This window comes from Zalophus californianus, chromosome 7 (genome assembly GCF_009762305.2).
Source record: "Zalophus californianus isolate mZalCal1 chromosome 7, mZalCal1.pri.v2, whole genome shotgun sequence".
Classification (NCBI taxonomy): domain Eukaryota; kingdom Metazoa; phylum Chordata; class Mammalia; order Carnivora; family Otariidae; genus Zalophus; species Zalophus californianus.
In genome coordinates, this window is record NC_045601.1 from 52,753,320 (window position 1) to 52,772,007 (window position 18,688).

At 37.7% G+C, this 18,688-nt stretch overlaps 1 protein-coding gene across 4 annotated transcripts in view; it reads right to left on the reverse strand.

The window, feature by feature from the left end:
• Window positions 1–18,688, reverse strand: part of AFG1L (AFG1 like ATPase) — a 221,597-nt gene that overhangs the window by 55,488 nt on the left and 147,421 nt on the right. For all 4 annotated transcript variants that reach the window (XR_003521753.1, XM_027604017.1, XM_027604016.1 and 1 more), the window contains one exon: window positions 11,804–11,886. Coding sequence is in view for 3 of the 4 variants with exons in the window: in XM_027604017.1 (XP_027459818.1) it covers window positions 11,804–11,886 (83 nt within the window). In the remaining variant the exon portion in view is untranslated. The remainder of the gene's footprint in view (window positions 1–11,803; window positions 11,887–18,688) is intronic.

Genomic DNA, 18,688 nt, shown 5'->3' on the forward strand with positions numbered 1-18,688 from the left:
TGTCATGACATATGCAGTTAGTGTGTGAATTTCTCTGATTGTTGTTGCATAGTGTTTTTGTTTTTTGCTTTTGTTCTTATGGTTTGTTTGATTCAGGATCTAAGTAAGGTCTACACACAGTAATTGGTTGATATGTTCCTTAAGTCTATCTCTCTTTTTTTTAATTTTATTGTTATGTTAATCACCATACATTACATCATTAGTTCTTGATGTAGTGTTCCATGATTCATTGTTTGTGTATAACACCCAGTGCTCCATGCAGAACGTGCGCTCTTTAATACCCATCACCAGGCTAACCCATCCTCCCACCCCCCTCCCCACTAGAACCCTCAGTTTGTTTTTCAGAGTCCATCGTCTCTCATGGTTCGTCTCCCCCTCCGATTTCCCCCCCTTCATTCTTCCCCTCCTATCTCCTTCTTCTTCTTTTTTTTTTTTTAACACATATTGTATTATTTGTTTCAGAGGTACCGATCTGTGATTCAACAGTCTTGCACAATTCACAGTGCTCACCATAGCACATACCCTCCCCAATGTCTATCACCCAGCCACCCCATCCCTCCCATCCCCCCACCACTCCAGCAACCCTCAGTTTATTTCCTGAGATTAAGAATTCCTCATATCAGTGAGGTCATATGATAGATGTCTTTCTCTGATTGACTTATTTCGCTCAGCGTAACACACTCCAGTTCCATCCACGTCACTGAAAATGGCAAGATCTCATTCCTTTTGATGGCTGCATAATATTCCATTGTGTATATATACCACATCTTCTTTATCCATTCATCTGTTGATGGACATCTTGGCTCTTTCCACAGTTTGGCTATTGTGGACATTGCTGCCATAAACATCGGGGTGCACATACCCCTTCGGATCCCTACATTTGTATCTTTGTGGTAAATAACCAGTAGTGCAATTGCTGGATCGTATGGTAGCTCTATTTTCAACTGTTTGAGGAACCCCCATACTGTTTTCCAGAGTGGCTGCACCAGCTTGCATTCCCACCAACAGTGTAAGAGGGTTCCCTCCGCATCCCTGCCAACATCTGTCATTTCCTGACTTGTTAATTTTAGCCATTCTGACTGGTGTGAGGTGATATCTCATTGAGGTTTTGATTTGGATTTCCCTGATGTTGAGCACTTTTTCATGTATCTGTTGGCCATCTGGATGTCTTCTTTGGAAAAATGTCTGTTCATGTCTCCTGCCCATTTCTTGATTGGATCATTTGTTCTTTGGGTGTTGAGTTTGATATGTTCTTTATACATTTTGGATACTAGCCCTTTATCTGATATGTCATTTGCAAATATCTTCTCCCATTCTCTTGGTTGTCTCTTTGTTGACTGTTTCCTTTGCTGTGCAAAACCTTTTTATCTTGATGAAGTCCCAATAGTTCATTTTTGCCCTTGCTTCTCTTGTCTTTGGTGATGTTTCTAGGAAGAAGTTGCTGCGGCTGAGGTCGAAGAGGTTGCTGCCTGTGTTCTCCTTTAGGATTTTGATGGACTCCTGTCTCACGTTTAGGTCTTTCAACCATTTGGAGTGTATTTTTGTGTGTGGTGTAAGGAAATGGTCCAGTTTCATTGTGCATGTGGCTGTCCAATTTTCCCAACACCATTTGTTGAAAAGACTGTCTTTTTTCCATTCAACATTCTTTCCTGCTTTGTCGAAGATGAGTTGACCATAGAGTTGAGGGTCCATTTCTGGGCTCTCTATTCTGTTCCATTGGTCTATGTGTCTCTTTTTGTGCCAGTACCATACTGTCTTGATGATGACAGCTTTGTAATAGAGCTGGAAGTCTGGAATTGTGATGCCGCCAGCTTTGCTTTTCTTTTTCAACATTCCTCTGGCTATTCGGGGTCTTTTCTGGTTCCATACAAATTTTAGGATTATTTGTTCCATTTCTTTGAAAAAAGTGGATGGTATTTTGATGGGGATTGTATTGAATGTGTAGATTGCTCTGGGTAGCATTGACATCTTCACAATATTTGTTCTTCCAATCCATGAGCACGGAACGTTTTTCCATTTCTTTGTGTCTTCCTCAATTTCTTTCATGAGTATTTTATAGTTTTCTGAGTACAGATCCTTTGCCTCTTTGGTTAGATTTATTCCTAGGTATCTTATGGTTTTGGGTGCAATTGTAAATGGGATCGACTCCTTAATTTCTCTTTCTTCTGTCTTGTTGATGGTGTATAGGAATGCCACTGATTTCTGTGCATTGATTTTATATCCTGCCACTTTACTGAATTCCTGTATGAGTTCTAGTCCTTAAGTCTCTTTTAAACTATAGGTTCTCTCTCTTTTTTTATTTGCTGAAGAAGCAAGTTATTTATGTCATTAAAAAAATCTGCAGTCTACATTTTGGTGAATATACTCCCATGATGTTATTTAACATATTCCATTGCTCCTAATATTTCCTGTAAATTGATCAAATTCAGGTTCGATTTCTATTGCAATTTTATAGAACTTAAGACCATTAACTAGTTCCATTATATTATGTGGGTTTTACAAAATGGTGATATTCTAATTTTCATTCTTTTTTCTTCTGTTATCTATAAAACTCCTATAAAGATAAGCATCCCCCATCAACTATTTTGTTATACTAAAAATCAGTTCTTTTAAAACAGGCAGGAAAAATACTTGATGCTTTTATTTACCTGTTTTCAGGATAATGGATTGGAAACTTCCACTTCTGGCCATAATGAAGTAACAAGGCCCAGATTTACCCTCCTACCTTAAAAAACTACAGACTGTCTAAACTATCTGAAACAATGTTTTTCAGACACTGGAGCACAGAAAGCACAGGACAGTGACCCCTGAGGGAAAGAAAACAAATGAGGTGAGCTTCTAGGCTTCAGAAGAGGAAACCTGATTAGATCCCAATGGTCTCTAAGTTGAGGAAACAGATTTCAGAATTTGGGGAGGCCATGGCAGCTAGAATTTGCAAGGTAGAATACTGAAGAGAGTGCTACACAACCGAAGACAAAGTTTCCATGATCTGCAAAGTGTCCCTTTCGGGTCTTTGAACTGAATACTAATCTCTGCATGCATGAGAAGAAATGACTCAAGGCTGGGGGTGGAATATGCTACTGGTGAAGCAGAGCAAATAAAAGGAAATGGATGACTTCAGACCAAGAGGCTGTAGTTGTCAACAGGAGGCCTGGCATTTGAGTGTCGGAGTCCTCAAAAGTGCCCAATGACAGGACTCTTGGCTTTAATGTCTCCTGTACCCTCAGGCCTCCGGAGGGGGGTGGTGGTGAGGGGGCAGGGAGGGAGGTTGGGCCAAACAGACAAATAACAAAACGCCACTAGACTCACACAGCATTACCCCTGGAGCTCATAATGGCCAGAAATAGTTCATATTTCCTCCAATCAGAGTAGATTGCCCTACTAATACATGGAGTATCAAGTAAAGTCCTCAGAAGAGTATTACTTCACTAGTGAGAATAATTAGCCATAGAATAAAAGTTACTCTGCTCCCACTTTACAAAGCTCAGCCTTGAAAGGATACAATTATTTCCAAAAAACTTAACTGTGTCCTAGAACAAAGCCCAAAATATAAAATCACAATATTTTACCTTCAATAAAATTTAACAGGCATGCAAAGAAGCAGGAGAATATAACTCCTAAAAAGGATAAAAATCCAGGGACCTGTGTGGCTCAGTCAGTTAGGCATCTGACTCTCGATTTCTGTTCAGGTGGTCATCTTGGGGTCCTGGGATCGAGTCCCATACTGGGCTCCACACTCAGTGGGGAGTCTGCTTGAGGATTTTTTTCTCTCTCCCTTTGCCCCTCTTCCCGCTTGTGTGCTCTCTCCAAAATAAAATAAATAAATCTTTAAAAATAAAAAGGATAAAAATCAATTAGTAGAAATAGACCCCAAAATGACATATGTGGTAGAATTAGTGGACAAAGACATTTGAAACAGTGACTATAAATATTCTGTGTATGTTCATTAAGGTAGAGGAAGGCATGAGGGTATTTTTTTTAAAGATTTTATTTATTTATTTGAGAGAGAGGGAGAGAGAGAGCAGAGGAAGGGGCAGAGAGAGAAGGACAAGCAGTCTGCTTGATCCCGGGATCCTGACATGAGGCCAAGGCAAACCCTTAACCAACTGAGCCACCCAGGCACCCTGGAAGGTGCGAGGAAGAGAAAGAAGATATAAAGTCTTCTGGAAGTTGAACTTCTAGAAAGAAAAAAATACCATGTCTGACATGAACAATACCTTGGATAGGATTAATAACAGATTACACAATGCCAAAGAAACTACCCAAAATGAAACAAGATTGAAAAAAAGATTGGAAAAAAAAAAAAGAACAGAGAATCAGGAAGTTGTGAGACAACATAAAGAGGTCTCATATAGGTGTAACTGGAGTCCCAGAAATTGGAGAAGGGGAGAAGGGACAAAGTATGTGAAGAAATAAGGAATAAAAATTCTCCAAATTCAATTAAAATTATAAACTTACAGATCCAAGAAGTACAACCAACCTTGGGAAAAAGAAACAAACAAAAAAAATCATGCCAAGGCACATCATAAACAAAGAGCTTAAAATGAATAACAAAAAGAAAACTGTAGAAGCAGCTAGTGAAAAGACATCTTATGTAAAGAAGGACAAAGAATGATAGATTTCTCATTAGAAACAATACAAGTCAGAAGATAATCAAGCAACAACATTTAATGTACTGAAAGGAAAAAAAAATCTGTCAACCACAAATTCTCTAGCTAGCAGAAATGTCCTTCAGAAATAAAAACAAAAGACTTCAGAGACATATGAGACACACAAAAGATGAGAAAATTCACCACTACCAATACCACTGCAAAAAACGTTAAAGACCTTCAAAAAGAAGGAAAATGAAACCAAATGGAAATTTCAATCTATATAACAGAATGAAGAGCATAAGAAATGGTATTCATGTAAGTAAATGTAAAAGAATTTTTTCTTATTTAAAAAATCTCTTTAAAAGATTATTGACTGTTTAAGCAAAAATAATAACATTGTACTGTGCAGTATATAATATAAAATACATATAATTATTTTACATAATAAAATACATTACACAATAAAATATATGACTAAATAGCACAAAGGTCAGGATAGTGAACATGGAAGTATACTGTTGTAGAATTTTTATATTTTACATCAAATGGTAAATTGTTATTTGAAAGTAGACTATTATAAGTTAAAGATGCTTACTCTAAACTCTGTAGCAACCACAAAAACAAAAACAAGAAAGTACAGCAAATAAGCTAATATGAGAGAGAAAATGGAATCTTAAAAATGAAATAAGTCAGAGGGAGAGGTAAATGGGAAGAACAGAAAAAAACAAATGGCATATTAAAATCCAACCATATCAATAAACACATTAATGCAAATGGCTTAAACATTCCCATTAAAGAAAAAGAATGTCAGATTGCATAAAAAATAAATTCCCGACTATGTGTTGCTCACAAGAAACCATTTTAAGTAGGACACAGATAAGCTGAAAGCAAAAAGACAGATCATGCGAATGCTAATTTTTAAAAAGCTGATGTGGCTACATTAATACTAAGCATAGATTTCAGAGCCAGATGTATAGAAAAAGCAATCAAAGTATGTATAGAAAAATCATCAAATGTTTGGAAGTTAGACAACATACTTTTAAATAACCCATAGGTCAAAGAATAAATCACAAGGGAAAACAGGACATATTGAAATGTATGAGATGCAATTCATGTGGTACTTAGAAGAAAATTTATAGCATTAAAATGCTTATATAAAAAGAACAGAAAGGTTTAAAAATCAAGGACTTAAATTTCTATCTTTAGGGGCGCTTGGGTGGCTCAGTCGTTAAGTGTCTGCCTTCAGCTCAGGTCATGATCCCAGGGTCCTGGGATTGAGCCCTGCGTCGGGCTCCCTGCTCTGCGGGAAGCCTGCTTCTCCCTCTCCCACTCCACCCACTTGTGTTCCCTCTCTCGCTGCCTCTCTCTCTCTGTCAAAATGAATAAATAAAATCTTTAAAAAAAAATTCTATCTTTAAAAACTAGAAAAACAAGAGCCAATTAAATCCGAACTAAGCAGAATAAAATTAATAATAAAGAGAAGTACGGAAATCAATGAAATAGAAAACAGAAAGCAATGGAGAAAATCAAATAACAAAAGCTATTTCTTTAGAATCATCAAAATTAATAAAATTCCTGCTAGTATGATCAGAAAAAAAAAAGATTCTGTATCTTTTAAAAAGCTTTTTATTATGGAAAATTTCACACATACATACATGTAGAGAGAATAGTATAAAAAACTCAACACAATCACCCGCTTAATTTGTGGCCAATGTTTCATCTAAACTACCTCCCTCCCACAATTCCCTCACCCTGGATTATTTTGAAGCAAATCTCACACATTGTATTATTTTATCTGTAAATATTTTGGTTTATGAATATGATTATCTCTTAAGTATATAAACCTATATGTTCTGTGTTATGATGCTGAGAAGGAATAAAATTTAATCTTACCGTAAACATCAAAAATGTCCCCAACCATCTTCTCTTCCCCAGGCTTAAGGAATGGCCAGATCAACAGTCTTAACCCATGAAAGTAGTTTCTCTAACTGCCAGAGGCAGAAATTCTTTCCCTTATCCTTTAAGGAACAGACTTCAGGAAGCCATTGTGTCTGGTCTTGATGAAGGATTGGAAACTAATTCACACTGATTGACAGTGAACACTCAGGCATATCCTAGAGTTTGCACTTGGTAACTATACCTGGTGAGTAGTCACGTACAATAGCCAAAGTCTCCACAGCAGTCAAGACTTACGGGAGGGTATAAGCCTCCCTTCTCCCCCACCCACCTATCAACCCAAGAATGACAAATGTGACCTGATGGGATCCTTATCCTGATCAGGTGCTACTTTTGTCAGCTAATGGGCCCTCAAATGCCAGAAAAACTTACAACATCAAATGAGAATATGCTATGTCATCCTCTGTTTTTGTGCAACTATCACCATATGGATATATTTCTGTATCCTTTGCTGCTAAACAAATTTTACATTCTGTAACTTATGTGGTATTTTCCCTTCAATACTATCACGACTCCATTGCGACACCATGAAAACTAGTGTCAGATAGGATGAGTATGAATGTACAAGAATCTAAAAAGATACATGAGGGAATTCAGGGAATTAACGGGAAAAGAATACAGGGGATATCTGGCATTCGACCACAAAAACTTTGTTATAGATCATGAGAGAAAAACTTGTTTCCATGGGGTATGCACACAGCCTGCTCCAGGACTCTGGACGGTCGGGAACGTGAAACCGGAACAAATTATGGTCTAAAAGAAAAGGAACTAGACTTAACAATTTTCAAGTTGCTTCTATTGGCAGATGTTTCAGAAGTTCTTCAGTGGGAATTGGAACAGGAAATGACTGACTGGGTTGGTACTCTAACTGGTAAGAAAAACTAAGACACTGTAAATTCCAATGTCTAAGACAGAAACACCTGGAATGGTAATGATAGGGGAAGGGGAGAAGGTCCCAAGATGTCCTAGAGACTCTGGTGAACTAGAAGGTGGCAACCTTCCAGGCAGAAGACAGAACTCTACCAATGTTTTAGGTATGAAAAGATGTGACAAATGAGCTAAGAAATGTTTTAATTTTCATTGATCTGATTCTCTCAGTTGAGGGAAGAGGAGTGTGTATAGGGACTATCATAGGCAAGAAACATGAAGTTTTTAATTGTGGGGCTGTTTTAACATGTTTGAGCTCCAGTCTTTGTTTTCACAGAACTTTCATCTAAAACAGAGCTGTGTGGTTTTTGCCAGCCACCTTTTCTTTTAATTTTCAAAGATATATTCTCAAAAATTATTTTCTATTTGGAATAGATATCTCCCAAGTGGGAGATTAGGAGTACTTGAGACATGAAACTTCTATTGGTAAAAGTAAGAAGAAATTTCTTTTTGAGATTGGCTCGAAAGATAGATGACTATATGCACTGTATTAAACCAGGTAAAAATATGTGAATATTTGGGCTTTGTCTGAAAGTTAATATATTTTTCATCATTTCAGTATGATCAATAGTCTCCATATACACGAAAGTGAAATGATCTCTAGACAATTTAACTGAAATATTAAATAACTGAATAACAGGTTCAGATATAATTTTGTAGAAGTAGTGGATGACTCAGTAGATAGGAGCCAAAAGAAATAAAGGGAGAAAGCCTGGCTTCTTTAAGGTTAAAAGTCTGGTCAGTGTCCCCTGTTGGGAGAAACAGTCCTCCATGGGTCTCTCACTCTTCTGCACATCTTGCTGAGCATGCCAGGAATGCATGGCCCATTTCTCAAGGTTGTGTTTGGCACAAGAAACCTTGAGGGCCGAGGCAATGTCTCCCTTGAAACAAAAAACAGGCTTGCATACTTCTGGCTATAAAATGGTGTAGATTTCCCAAGCTCAGAGTTCCTGTGCTATAATACAATTCACTGCCTATGCAGGTATTCATCTGGGCCCTTGGCAAAACTCCCTGTGCCCCCTACAATGGGACCACAGGGCAAGGAGGGCACAGACACAACATGCTCTCTACACCAAGGGTCATAAAATCCTTTGTCTCTGACCCAGATCTCTCGTGTCTTCTGCCAGCATCCATGAAACAGTAACAGGCAAACCTATTAGCTGGTAAGTTGGGTAAAATCAAACCCCAGGCCCAATACCTTCCCTGCCCATCCCTTTTGGTTCAGTTTAAAGTCTTCCATTGAGGCCATGACCTCTCTGCTAGGGGTGGGGTGTTTTTATGTGAGCATGAAGATATGGTATTTGAATAGGAACTCTCTCCCCACCCCCAACCCCTGGTTCCTTCAACAGACTTAGAAAAAAGAACCTGTACTACTCAGTTCCTGAGTAGTAGAAAAAGAAAAAGAGAAAAGAACAAGGGAGCGTCTGAACAAGGTGAAGAAGAACAAGGTGTTTCCTGTCTGAAAAGAGAGGCTTATTGTATATATAAAATGATAACCTCCACTGTCACCAGCCCCCAAGCAGAGAACTAATTTGAAGCAGTGAAATTCTCTGGAAGGTATGGGATAGGACCACCCTTGGCAAACACCAGGCAGTTAAAAAAAATTACAAGTCCAAGCCCCCACCCAAATACAAACAGGAAGCCCAATGCTTAGTCGACCTGTTTGGATTTCAGCAAACCATATTCCCCACATGGGATTCCTGTTGAGTCCAATCCACCAAGCAACAAGGAAGAGAATGACTTTGTGCTCATATCTGAGGTGACCATGCAGTTACCACAGAATGAAAAATTGGACAACCACGGGGTGTTTTAATTTCTGCAAAAGTTCAGATGTCTGGGCTCAAGCTTTCTGTCATTTGTAACTTGCTAAATTTAAAGTTTCAGAGTATTTTATATGAGATTAAAAACGTCTTTGGATGGGCCAAAAACATCTGGAACTTATTTATAAAGGTACTGTAGGATTTCTATATCTATTATGATGTAAAACTACAACTGAAATAAATTATAGAAACACACACTGTTGTATACGAATTACTTCTTGTGTAACCTGGACGATATTAAGAACCATAGAAAGTGCTCCCACTTCAATTTTTTGGGTACTTTTAAAAATCTCTGATAATTCTTGATATTATTTGGATTATGTTTTGGGACATTTTGAATTAGCTTTTGGAAAGTTAGACTAATAAAACACTGAATTAATGAATATTTCTATTTCATTAAAGATCAGATGTAGGATTCTGCTCGTATGAAATCCTGCGATATTGCTTCATGTTCCCCTAGAGGGAGGCTAGAATTTTGTTTTTCTTTTCAGGCAGCTGAGGAGGCCAGTGAGATTGACAAAGGGGGAGTCTGAACTTGTATGTTCAGGAACGAATGCCAGATGTTTAGGCAGAGGGTAATAAAGAGAAACACATGCTGTAATAGGGCAATATATAACATGGTACATTAAAATCTGTTATGGGGGAAATTAATAAGTTTCCCTATAAGAACAAGAGCAAAAGAAACCTAATTAAATCAGAAATGTTAACATGACCCTAGGAAATTTTCCTTGTCATGAAAGAAGTTCTCCCTAAGGGCTCATGTGAAACAATATAAATTACATCCCTAGCACCGTGTCTCTGTAGCTAATATTATTCTCCCACTCCCGAGAGGATCATAATTCCTGATTCTCCTCAGGGATACATATCTGCCTTACCCTCTGAGTGAGGTGTGCCTTTAGGTTCTCTAGTTTTGGTTATCATTTATAGTGAAGTCCTTTTTGATGTTAAATACAGGAACAAAATCTTCCTTCCTTGAGGATTAAATGAATTTATAAAAAAGTTGATCCAAAGTTTCATTCCTGGACTCTGGGTTGTTGTTAGATGTTGTTTTCCTCCAGTGCATATTTTAAGTACAAACCTGAATTTCAATGGGTTAAAATTGTACTTCAGCAGGAAAAGGAAGAGGCAGCCTCAGGTCAGAGAGAAAATGGCTATCCTCCCAACAAAAGCAGCTTTCCACGACCTGTAAATTCCACTGAGACTTCTCTAGCAGTATGAAACAAATTTCATGATTTAGACCCAGACTACCATCCGACTGAAGGCACTTCCCATTAGAAATATGCTTTAATTCTTCCACATAAGGATACATTTTGTGGGAAAACTGGGAACAAGAATTGCCCCCTTTGAAAAAGAATGCAGAGAATAATAAGAAGCTAATTTCTAGGTACCACACATTTGGAATATCATGAAATTGGTAGCAAAGAATCGGGAAGAGATTGCAAATACCAGAAAAATATAAAAACCAGAAAACACAAACATAAAAGAAACAGAAGGGAAAAAGTCCAAGCTGAAGCAGAAAGAAGTGCTACAAGAATTTTTAAAAATTATAAAGTACTTTAAAGACAAAGTACTTAAGGGCACATGAAGAACCTTCTATAATAATCATCAGAATCTGAATAATAAACTGAAATAGTCCCCCTTGGCACACTGTAAAGCATGCAATTTTAATTATGTGATTTTTCTAGCTAATTTCTGCTTCAAAAACAGTAAAGTACTTCTGCTTACAAGGTGGCAGAGACAAGAACTTTTCTGAACCTCTCATACACACGTTATCAAAATTTAAATTAGTAGAAACATGCCTTTGAGTTAAATCACAATTAGCCCTTAGATCTATTTATTGAGAACCCACTATGTGCCCAACACTGGTGATGTATGCTAAACAGCAGTTTACGTTTATAAAGCACTTGTCCCTTTTCAGGTTCTCACGAATGACATTTTAAAACCAACTATTTGTTTTTCAGCATTAACTACATGGGCTGAATACATCTATTATTAGAAATGGCTCCTACTCAGGAGAGTCTCTGTTTTTAAAAGATAAAATATATCCAGTTGTACTTGTGTATATATATTTTACATAGTTATGTACGGAAGTCAATCAACAATGATAAATACAGACTGTCTAACAAAATAAAACAATTTTTGGGGAACAGAAATGGCACATTTGTCAGGAGATGTCCACAAATAATTAATTACTTTCACACAATAAAGATATTCTCTTAATCCTAGAGTCTCATAAGAGGATCTCATTACTTCCTAACCATCTGTCATCACTCCTCCCCAAAAAACTAATTAGGGTTTCATCCAATCACACATTATAAATCATGCAAATGTGGATGGCAAAAAACACAGTTTAAAGAAGTTAACATTATAACATTTTGTATTCTAAAAATCACAGGCTTCAGAACTAGCCTTTCCTGCTCTAATAATTACCCTGCTTATTTTTCTCATCTTTTCCTGATTATTTGATATTAAACTTAGAAAATTAAATTTAAAAAAAGAAAAACTTACAGATAGTAGAGTTTTCCTGCAGCAGGAAGCTCCCTTTTCCGGTAGTCAATCCCAGAATCTAGCTGGACCGTACTACAGTATTTCTGCAATCCAAACACACAAACAAGTGGTGGCTTCGAATTATGATTTCTCTGCTATCCTTTTTCTTTTTTTAATCTCTGAAATTTTTCCTTAGTAAAACAATGAGTTTAGGACAAAACAAGAGTAGTCACATAAGAATCATAAAAGTTGAACATTAAATATATATCAAGCCCAAAGAAATCAGTTCAAAGAAGTTAAGATTAGCAGCATGCCTTTCTGACACTTTGCTAAAACAATGCTCATCAGCAAATTCCCACATAATGTGCATTACATTAAAAATTTTTTAAATCCCAATTTCTGTTAACCATTAAGTAAGAAGTTATCAGAAAGAATAACTCATGGGTCTTCAGCATCACAATGGGAGAGAGCTAGGCCAGAACGTTAGTACCCACATTTTAAACCAAATGCTCGTACTAAAGCTACACTATATATGTCTACCTGCCCTTCACTTGTAAATGACCGCCACTGCCCTTGTCCCTTATAGTCCCCTTTCCAGCCATCAATGTCTTTCGAGTTCTTTCCTGCTGCAGACACCTCCCTTCAGCCCGAGTCCTATGCCACTGACGTCCTTCTATTCTCCCAATTACTCTTTCCTTTTCATCGCCCTCCTCCCTGCTCCCTGCTCCCTGCCCCGCACATGTGTGTGCAAACTCACATACCACACACACACACACACACACACACTGAAACTCCTCCTGTAGAAGCTTATGAACTTTTGCTACACCTATCTTGGTCAGTTGGCTTTCTTTTTAGGGGTAAGGGGGGGTATATATATTATATATTATAGACACATATTCATTCCAGTAGAACAATGGTGAGCAAGGGTTTTCAGAACAATTCAAGAAACATTTACAGGCTGATCTTTTTGTTTTCATCCTAAATGAAAATTGCTTTATGAAAATTCATGAGGAAAAAATTGTATTTTAACAACATCATTACCTTTATTAGTGAAAAACTGCTTTTTTGGGTCAAGGTAATTGGGGCAAACTGTATTTTCCAAAGATGGCTGCAATAATCTCTCCACAGCAACATGTTATGATGTTGATACTCCAACTATCAGGAAGTGGGGTCTATGTTCCCCCTCCCCTGAATCTTGTGACTAGGACAAGATGATGCTCTGCAGTAGTATCCTATGTGACAGCCAAGGCAGCTTCTTACTCGCTAGCTGGGACACTTGCTCTGGAACCCTGAACTGCTAGGTAAGCATCAAACTGCCTGGAGAGAGCTTAAAGCAGCCCAGACAGAGACTCAGCCTGGAGGGGCCCTGAGATGACATGAAGACAGAGGTGTCTGACCTGCCAAGTGGCTCAAGAAAGTAAAACAGGGCAATCAACCATCCCCCTGGGACGGAGGGGTTTCCCCAGATGCAGGACTTTTGGTGCTCACATCAGGACAGTCCTGGGCAAACTGGGACAGTGGATCACCTTAGGAATAACCCAGAAATCAGGGCTGGAAGGCTGGAGTATTTTGATCCCAGGATCCTGGGATCGAGCCTTGCGTTGGGCTCCCTGCTCAGCGGGGAGTCTGCTTCTCCTTCTCCCTCCCCCAACTTGTGCTCGCTCTCAAGCTCTCTCTCTCTCTCTCTCTCACTCATTCTCCCTCTCAAATAAATAAGTAAAATCTTAAAAAATAAAATAAAATAATCCCCGAGAAGAAGCTGGCCCTCTGGGGAAGTCTACAAAACACAGCTTTTGAACCATACCTGTGACAAACAACCCCTGAACTTAACAAAGTCATGCCACCCGACAATGCTAGACCTGAGCAGCTGGTGGGCCTCCCCATATAGACCGCCACAGCTCACCCTTCCAAGTGACTCATACCCACTCCCCGGGCCTCACTCTTGGGACTCAGGGCCTGTAACCCACCTCACCAGAAAGGAATATGGTGTTGCCTAAATACATGCATTCCACTCTCCTCTTGCCTCAGATGATCTGTTTTTTTGAAAAAATGGTATAGCCATATATCTCTCTTCTTCTCAACTTAATGTACTAAAATTGGGAAAAGAGATACCTCCTCCCCCTTGCCCAGGCTGTCATTGTGGGGGCCCAGCCACCCAGTACAAAGAAGAGATGGACTTTTTTAGCTAGCACTTCACACTCTATCTCTCTGAGGGAAATCTGTCCTGCTGTGGTAAGGGCCAGTTTTTCATAAGCTAGCTATACCGCAGACAATATAATAAATAGCACAGCAATTATTCATGTAAGCATATCTACCCAGGCTCTCTATTTCTTTTAAACCACAATTTGTCTTATATGACCCAATATTCCTAATTTAGCCAAAATTTTTTCTTCTTTATTTTTTTGCTATTAAAAAATAAAACTAATGGAAGTTATACAAGCTTCAATTTCTCTTTCTGGGTAACTAACTTCTCTCTCATAGGAGTGATTAAGCCCTACCAAATGATTGCATTTGTACATTCACTAATCACCACTGAGGAATACCTAATCAGCAGCAAAAGAACTACAACCAAAGCCCTCAGATTTTAGCTCTTAATTGTCTGAAAAATACTAACACTCCGTTCATATTTTTAAAGAAAAATAAAGCTCAAATTTTCAGATTTTATTCACTTAAGCTAAGTTCTTCAGAACACTTTGCAGAAGGATGGAGGAGGGTGAAAGCTAAGCTATTTCCAAGTTGATGAATCTAGTCAAAACGGCATGGTTTAATTTTCTAATTTCCAGGGATAGTTACAAGACCTGTGACCTCTTATCACCATCCAATTGCAATGAATAAAACTAATCAGCTACCAAAAGAAAGTTATTTTAAAATAGTTTGTATATTTACATATACAAAGGATAAATACAATTACACAATCTAAAAATGCAATTAGGAAATTTGGGGAGGAAACGGAGGGAGGTGAATGCACCCCTGGGAGCATATGCATGAGTGAAAGGCCTTGACTTTGCAAAGAAAAATGTACTACTAAAAGAACCATATTCTAGCAGTTTGCATTTTCCTCAAGATCTATTGTGTGTATTTTTAGCAACTATGAATAATACCATCAGAAAAATAGCCATCTCACAAAATAACCTTATATAGCTTCTACTCTGGCTTTTTCCTTCCAAGTTGGAACAAAAGAACAATAAATATTGTGGAGAAAATCCTTTAAAACCACAATATATTAACCTCGTAAGCAAAGACTGAAATAATAAAAATTTGCCTACCTTAAATACTCTTTACTATAAAAGTAATATTGCTTACAATGGAAAAAGAGAAAAAAATACACAAGTCAAAATTTTATGTCTTATCTAAGTGATTATATTAAATAGGAACTTAAAAGATATACACTATTGAAGTTTTTTGACAATATTTAACTGATCAGTTTTATACATTTTTAATAAGTAAGCATAAGAGGAAAATATGGCTGAGGCCTTTCTAGTTCCAGGAAATAAAATATTTAAATAACTAAAATCTGTCTTTTAACTTAAGTGCTTTAAAACTATATGTTTTTAAGCTAAAAAAAAGTGATCAAGGCTCATTGTAAAAAATTCAAATATTAAAAGGGCAAAGGTAAATGAAAGTCTATCCCCTTCTCAGAAAAAAGTTTGCTTATAGCTGATATCCTTCAAGTTTTTTTCTACATGTACAGAGATGATGACAGAGAAATTGGGATCATATTTATACACGCAGTTTTAAGCTTCTTTCCAAGATCTTAAAAGTTCTATGAGAGAAATAACTACATTTAAAAATAGGAAAGCTACCATGTATACTGTACTGTTTTGTTTGCTAAGAATATAATTCTATAAGTAAATGACAAGTAAGAATACCAGAAAGATATTGAGCCAAAAAAAGGAGACTGGGTGGGGGTCTCTTCTTTTTTTCAAGGCAGGATATACATTCAGATATATGTGCTGAAGCAGGTGTGCACTCTAAGATACCTCCTTCAATCTCATTTAAAACAATCATGTGCTACCACTTTTAAGCTTAAGCAATGATATATAAAAATTCAACACATGATAAGCTTGGACATATTTTTAAGCTTTTTATGATGTAAGTGTAACACAAATACAGAGAAATACACAAGTCATAAATGTCCAGCTCAGTCAAGAAACAGAACATTACTAGCACCTGTGAAGTCCCCCTAGTATCCTCGTCTACCTCTTCAAAGGTAACCAGTACGCTTATTCTGGCAACATAGAATTTTGCCTGTTTTGGGAGTTTTATATAAGTAGAACCACCCAGTATGTATTCTTTTGTGATTGGGCTCCTTTATGTTTGTGAGATTCATCCATTCACATGTTGTGTATAGTTAGTTTGATTGGTGTGTCATATCCACTATGTGAATAAGCCACAATTTATCGACTCATTCTACTGTTGATGGACATTTGGGCTGTTTCTAGTTACTTGCTCTTTCAAATAATGCAGCCACGAACATTTCTGCATGTGAGTCTTGGCGCACACTTGCACATGCTCTTTTTGGATATATACCTAGAAGAGTAACTGCTTGGCCATAGGATAAGAGTCTGCTTAGCTTTAGTAAATGCTGTCAGGGTTCCAAGGCAATGCACAATCTACACTCCCACCAGTGGTGTATGAGCATTCCTAAGTATGTGTTTGCTACTAGTATAAAGAAATACAATTGATTTTTGAATGCTCACCTTATATCCAGCAGTCTTAGAAATTCGATTAATGTAATATTTTTGTATGTTAATCTTTTAGGATGATACTAAAGATGTCCCATAAATATGCTACATTGTTTTATATCACAAAAACTATACACTTACGGTTTAATAAGTCTCCTGCAAATTCAATATTTACTCTGGATTAACTTAACAAACACCGAACACTATATACTGGGTACTTCCCTGTTTCCTAGAAATACAATAATGAATAAGCTTTTGCTCTGACAGCCTGGTAGAATTCAGATATATGCCTCAAAGTTACCATTTTCTTCTTCTCCCAATCATGGACATAATTTTTCAAAGTTGCTAAGTCCTTTGCCGATTTCCCAGAAATTGTGATTTTAGCCTGTTACTTAACTTCCCCCTCAGTTTTCTTTTATAAAATAAAGGAATTGAATTACGATCTCTTTCAGTCTAAAATTCTTCTTTTTTAAGATTTTATTTATTGGGGTGCCTGGGGGGCTCAGTTGGTTAAGCAGCCCACTCTTGATTTCTGCTCAGGTCATGATCTCAGGATTGTGAAATAGAGCCCCCAGTTGGGCTCCATGCTCAGTGGGGAGTCTGCTTGAGATTTTCTCTCTCCCTCTGCTCCTCCCCATGCTTGTGCACTCTCTCTCTCAAATAAATAAATCTTAAAAAAAAGATTTTATTTATTATTTGAGAGAGAATGCACAGGCATGCACACAGGCAGGGAGAGGAGCAGAGCGGGAAGGAGAGAGAATCTCAGGCAGACTCTGCACCAACTGTAGAGCCCAATGAGGGGCTTGATCTCACAACCCTGAGATCATGACCTGAGCTGAAACCAAGAGTAAAACACTTAACCGACTGAGCCACCCAGGCACCCCTCAATCTAAAATTCTTAATACAATCCTAAAGTTCTCACACTTTGCAGCTAAGTTCTTGTTCAGAACTTTTTAGTTCTGAAGTAGACCCAAGGCTCAGAGTCTACCACAAATCACTTTGCCTCCTTTGCTTTCTTGCTCATCTATTCCAAAATACATTAAAAAATTTTGCCTAGGAATGTTCTGGTCCTTCATTCCCCAAGGCCAGTGGGCTGCCAGTCTCAAAGAAAGTAAAGTAAATTAGTTCTGTTACAGATCAAGGACCTTAAGTTAGCAGGCAAGGGAGTGTGTCAACTTGAAGCAAGTTAACCCTTAAGATCAACTGGAGTGCTGTTACAGTTCTACCACTTTTGAGGTTTTAGATAATGGACAGTTTACTTCTCTTTAGTGTCCTTATCTATCTGTAAAGTGGGAATAATAATAATACCACCAATTTTATAGAGTGTAAGAGGCATATATTTAAAGGGTATGCCTTTAAAACCCTTATAAAAGGGTTTACCCTTTATATATGGCACATGGTAAAAATTTTTTTCCCACTGCCCCACTCCTACTTCCCTGGCTACCCCACTTGTCTCTTGCTTAAAATATCCACACCCTACCACCTTACTTGATAAGGTTTGCATCTCTTCTTTTTATCAAGCAAGGGGCAGCCGAACTTGGGTTTTGATAAGAGAACCAGGATTTCAACCCAAGCATTTTGGTTCCAATGTTCATATTCTTAATTACTTTGCTATATTGCCTCCATACCCAGGAAATGTTCAAGCAATCAGGTCTCTTACTTGGATATGCAAGGCAATGCAAAATTCACATGGGTTTATTGCAAGTCCTTGCAGAACTCTGTCAGCCTGCTTGGGACAGTGCTACCTCTGCTGCCTTCTGATCATATGCTAACCAGGTAAGGCCTAGTCCTGATGGTTATTTTGAGAAGCAGGTGTGTTGCAATGAATAGATGAATTTACTTATTGTAACCATACCCCATACAAAAATGATAGGGAGCAACTTTTCAGAAACTCTATCCAGTTACATTACACTGCGCATAAAAAATTGGAAGATTTCTTATAATCGCTGAGATAACAGAAACAGATTGGGGTTTCAAGCTTGTAAATTCTGAAATAAGGATCATGTTTATGTTGTTCATCATTGTGTCCCTAGCACCTAGCACAATATCTAGTACATAATACACAGTAAATGCTCAGTAAATACTGATCAACTGAACAAATCATTAGCAAACTCATCTATGTGCAAAGCTTAGGTGCAAGTCAATATGTCAGAAACTACAGGAAAAAGCCAACCAGTACAGTCCCTTTCCCAAGGAGCTTTTATGACAAAATGGGAACTAA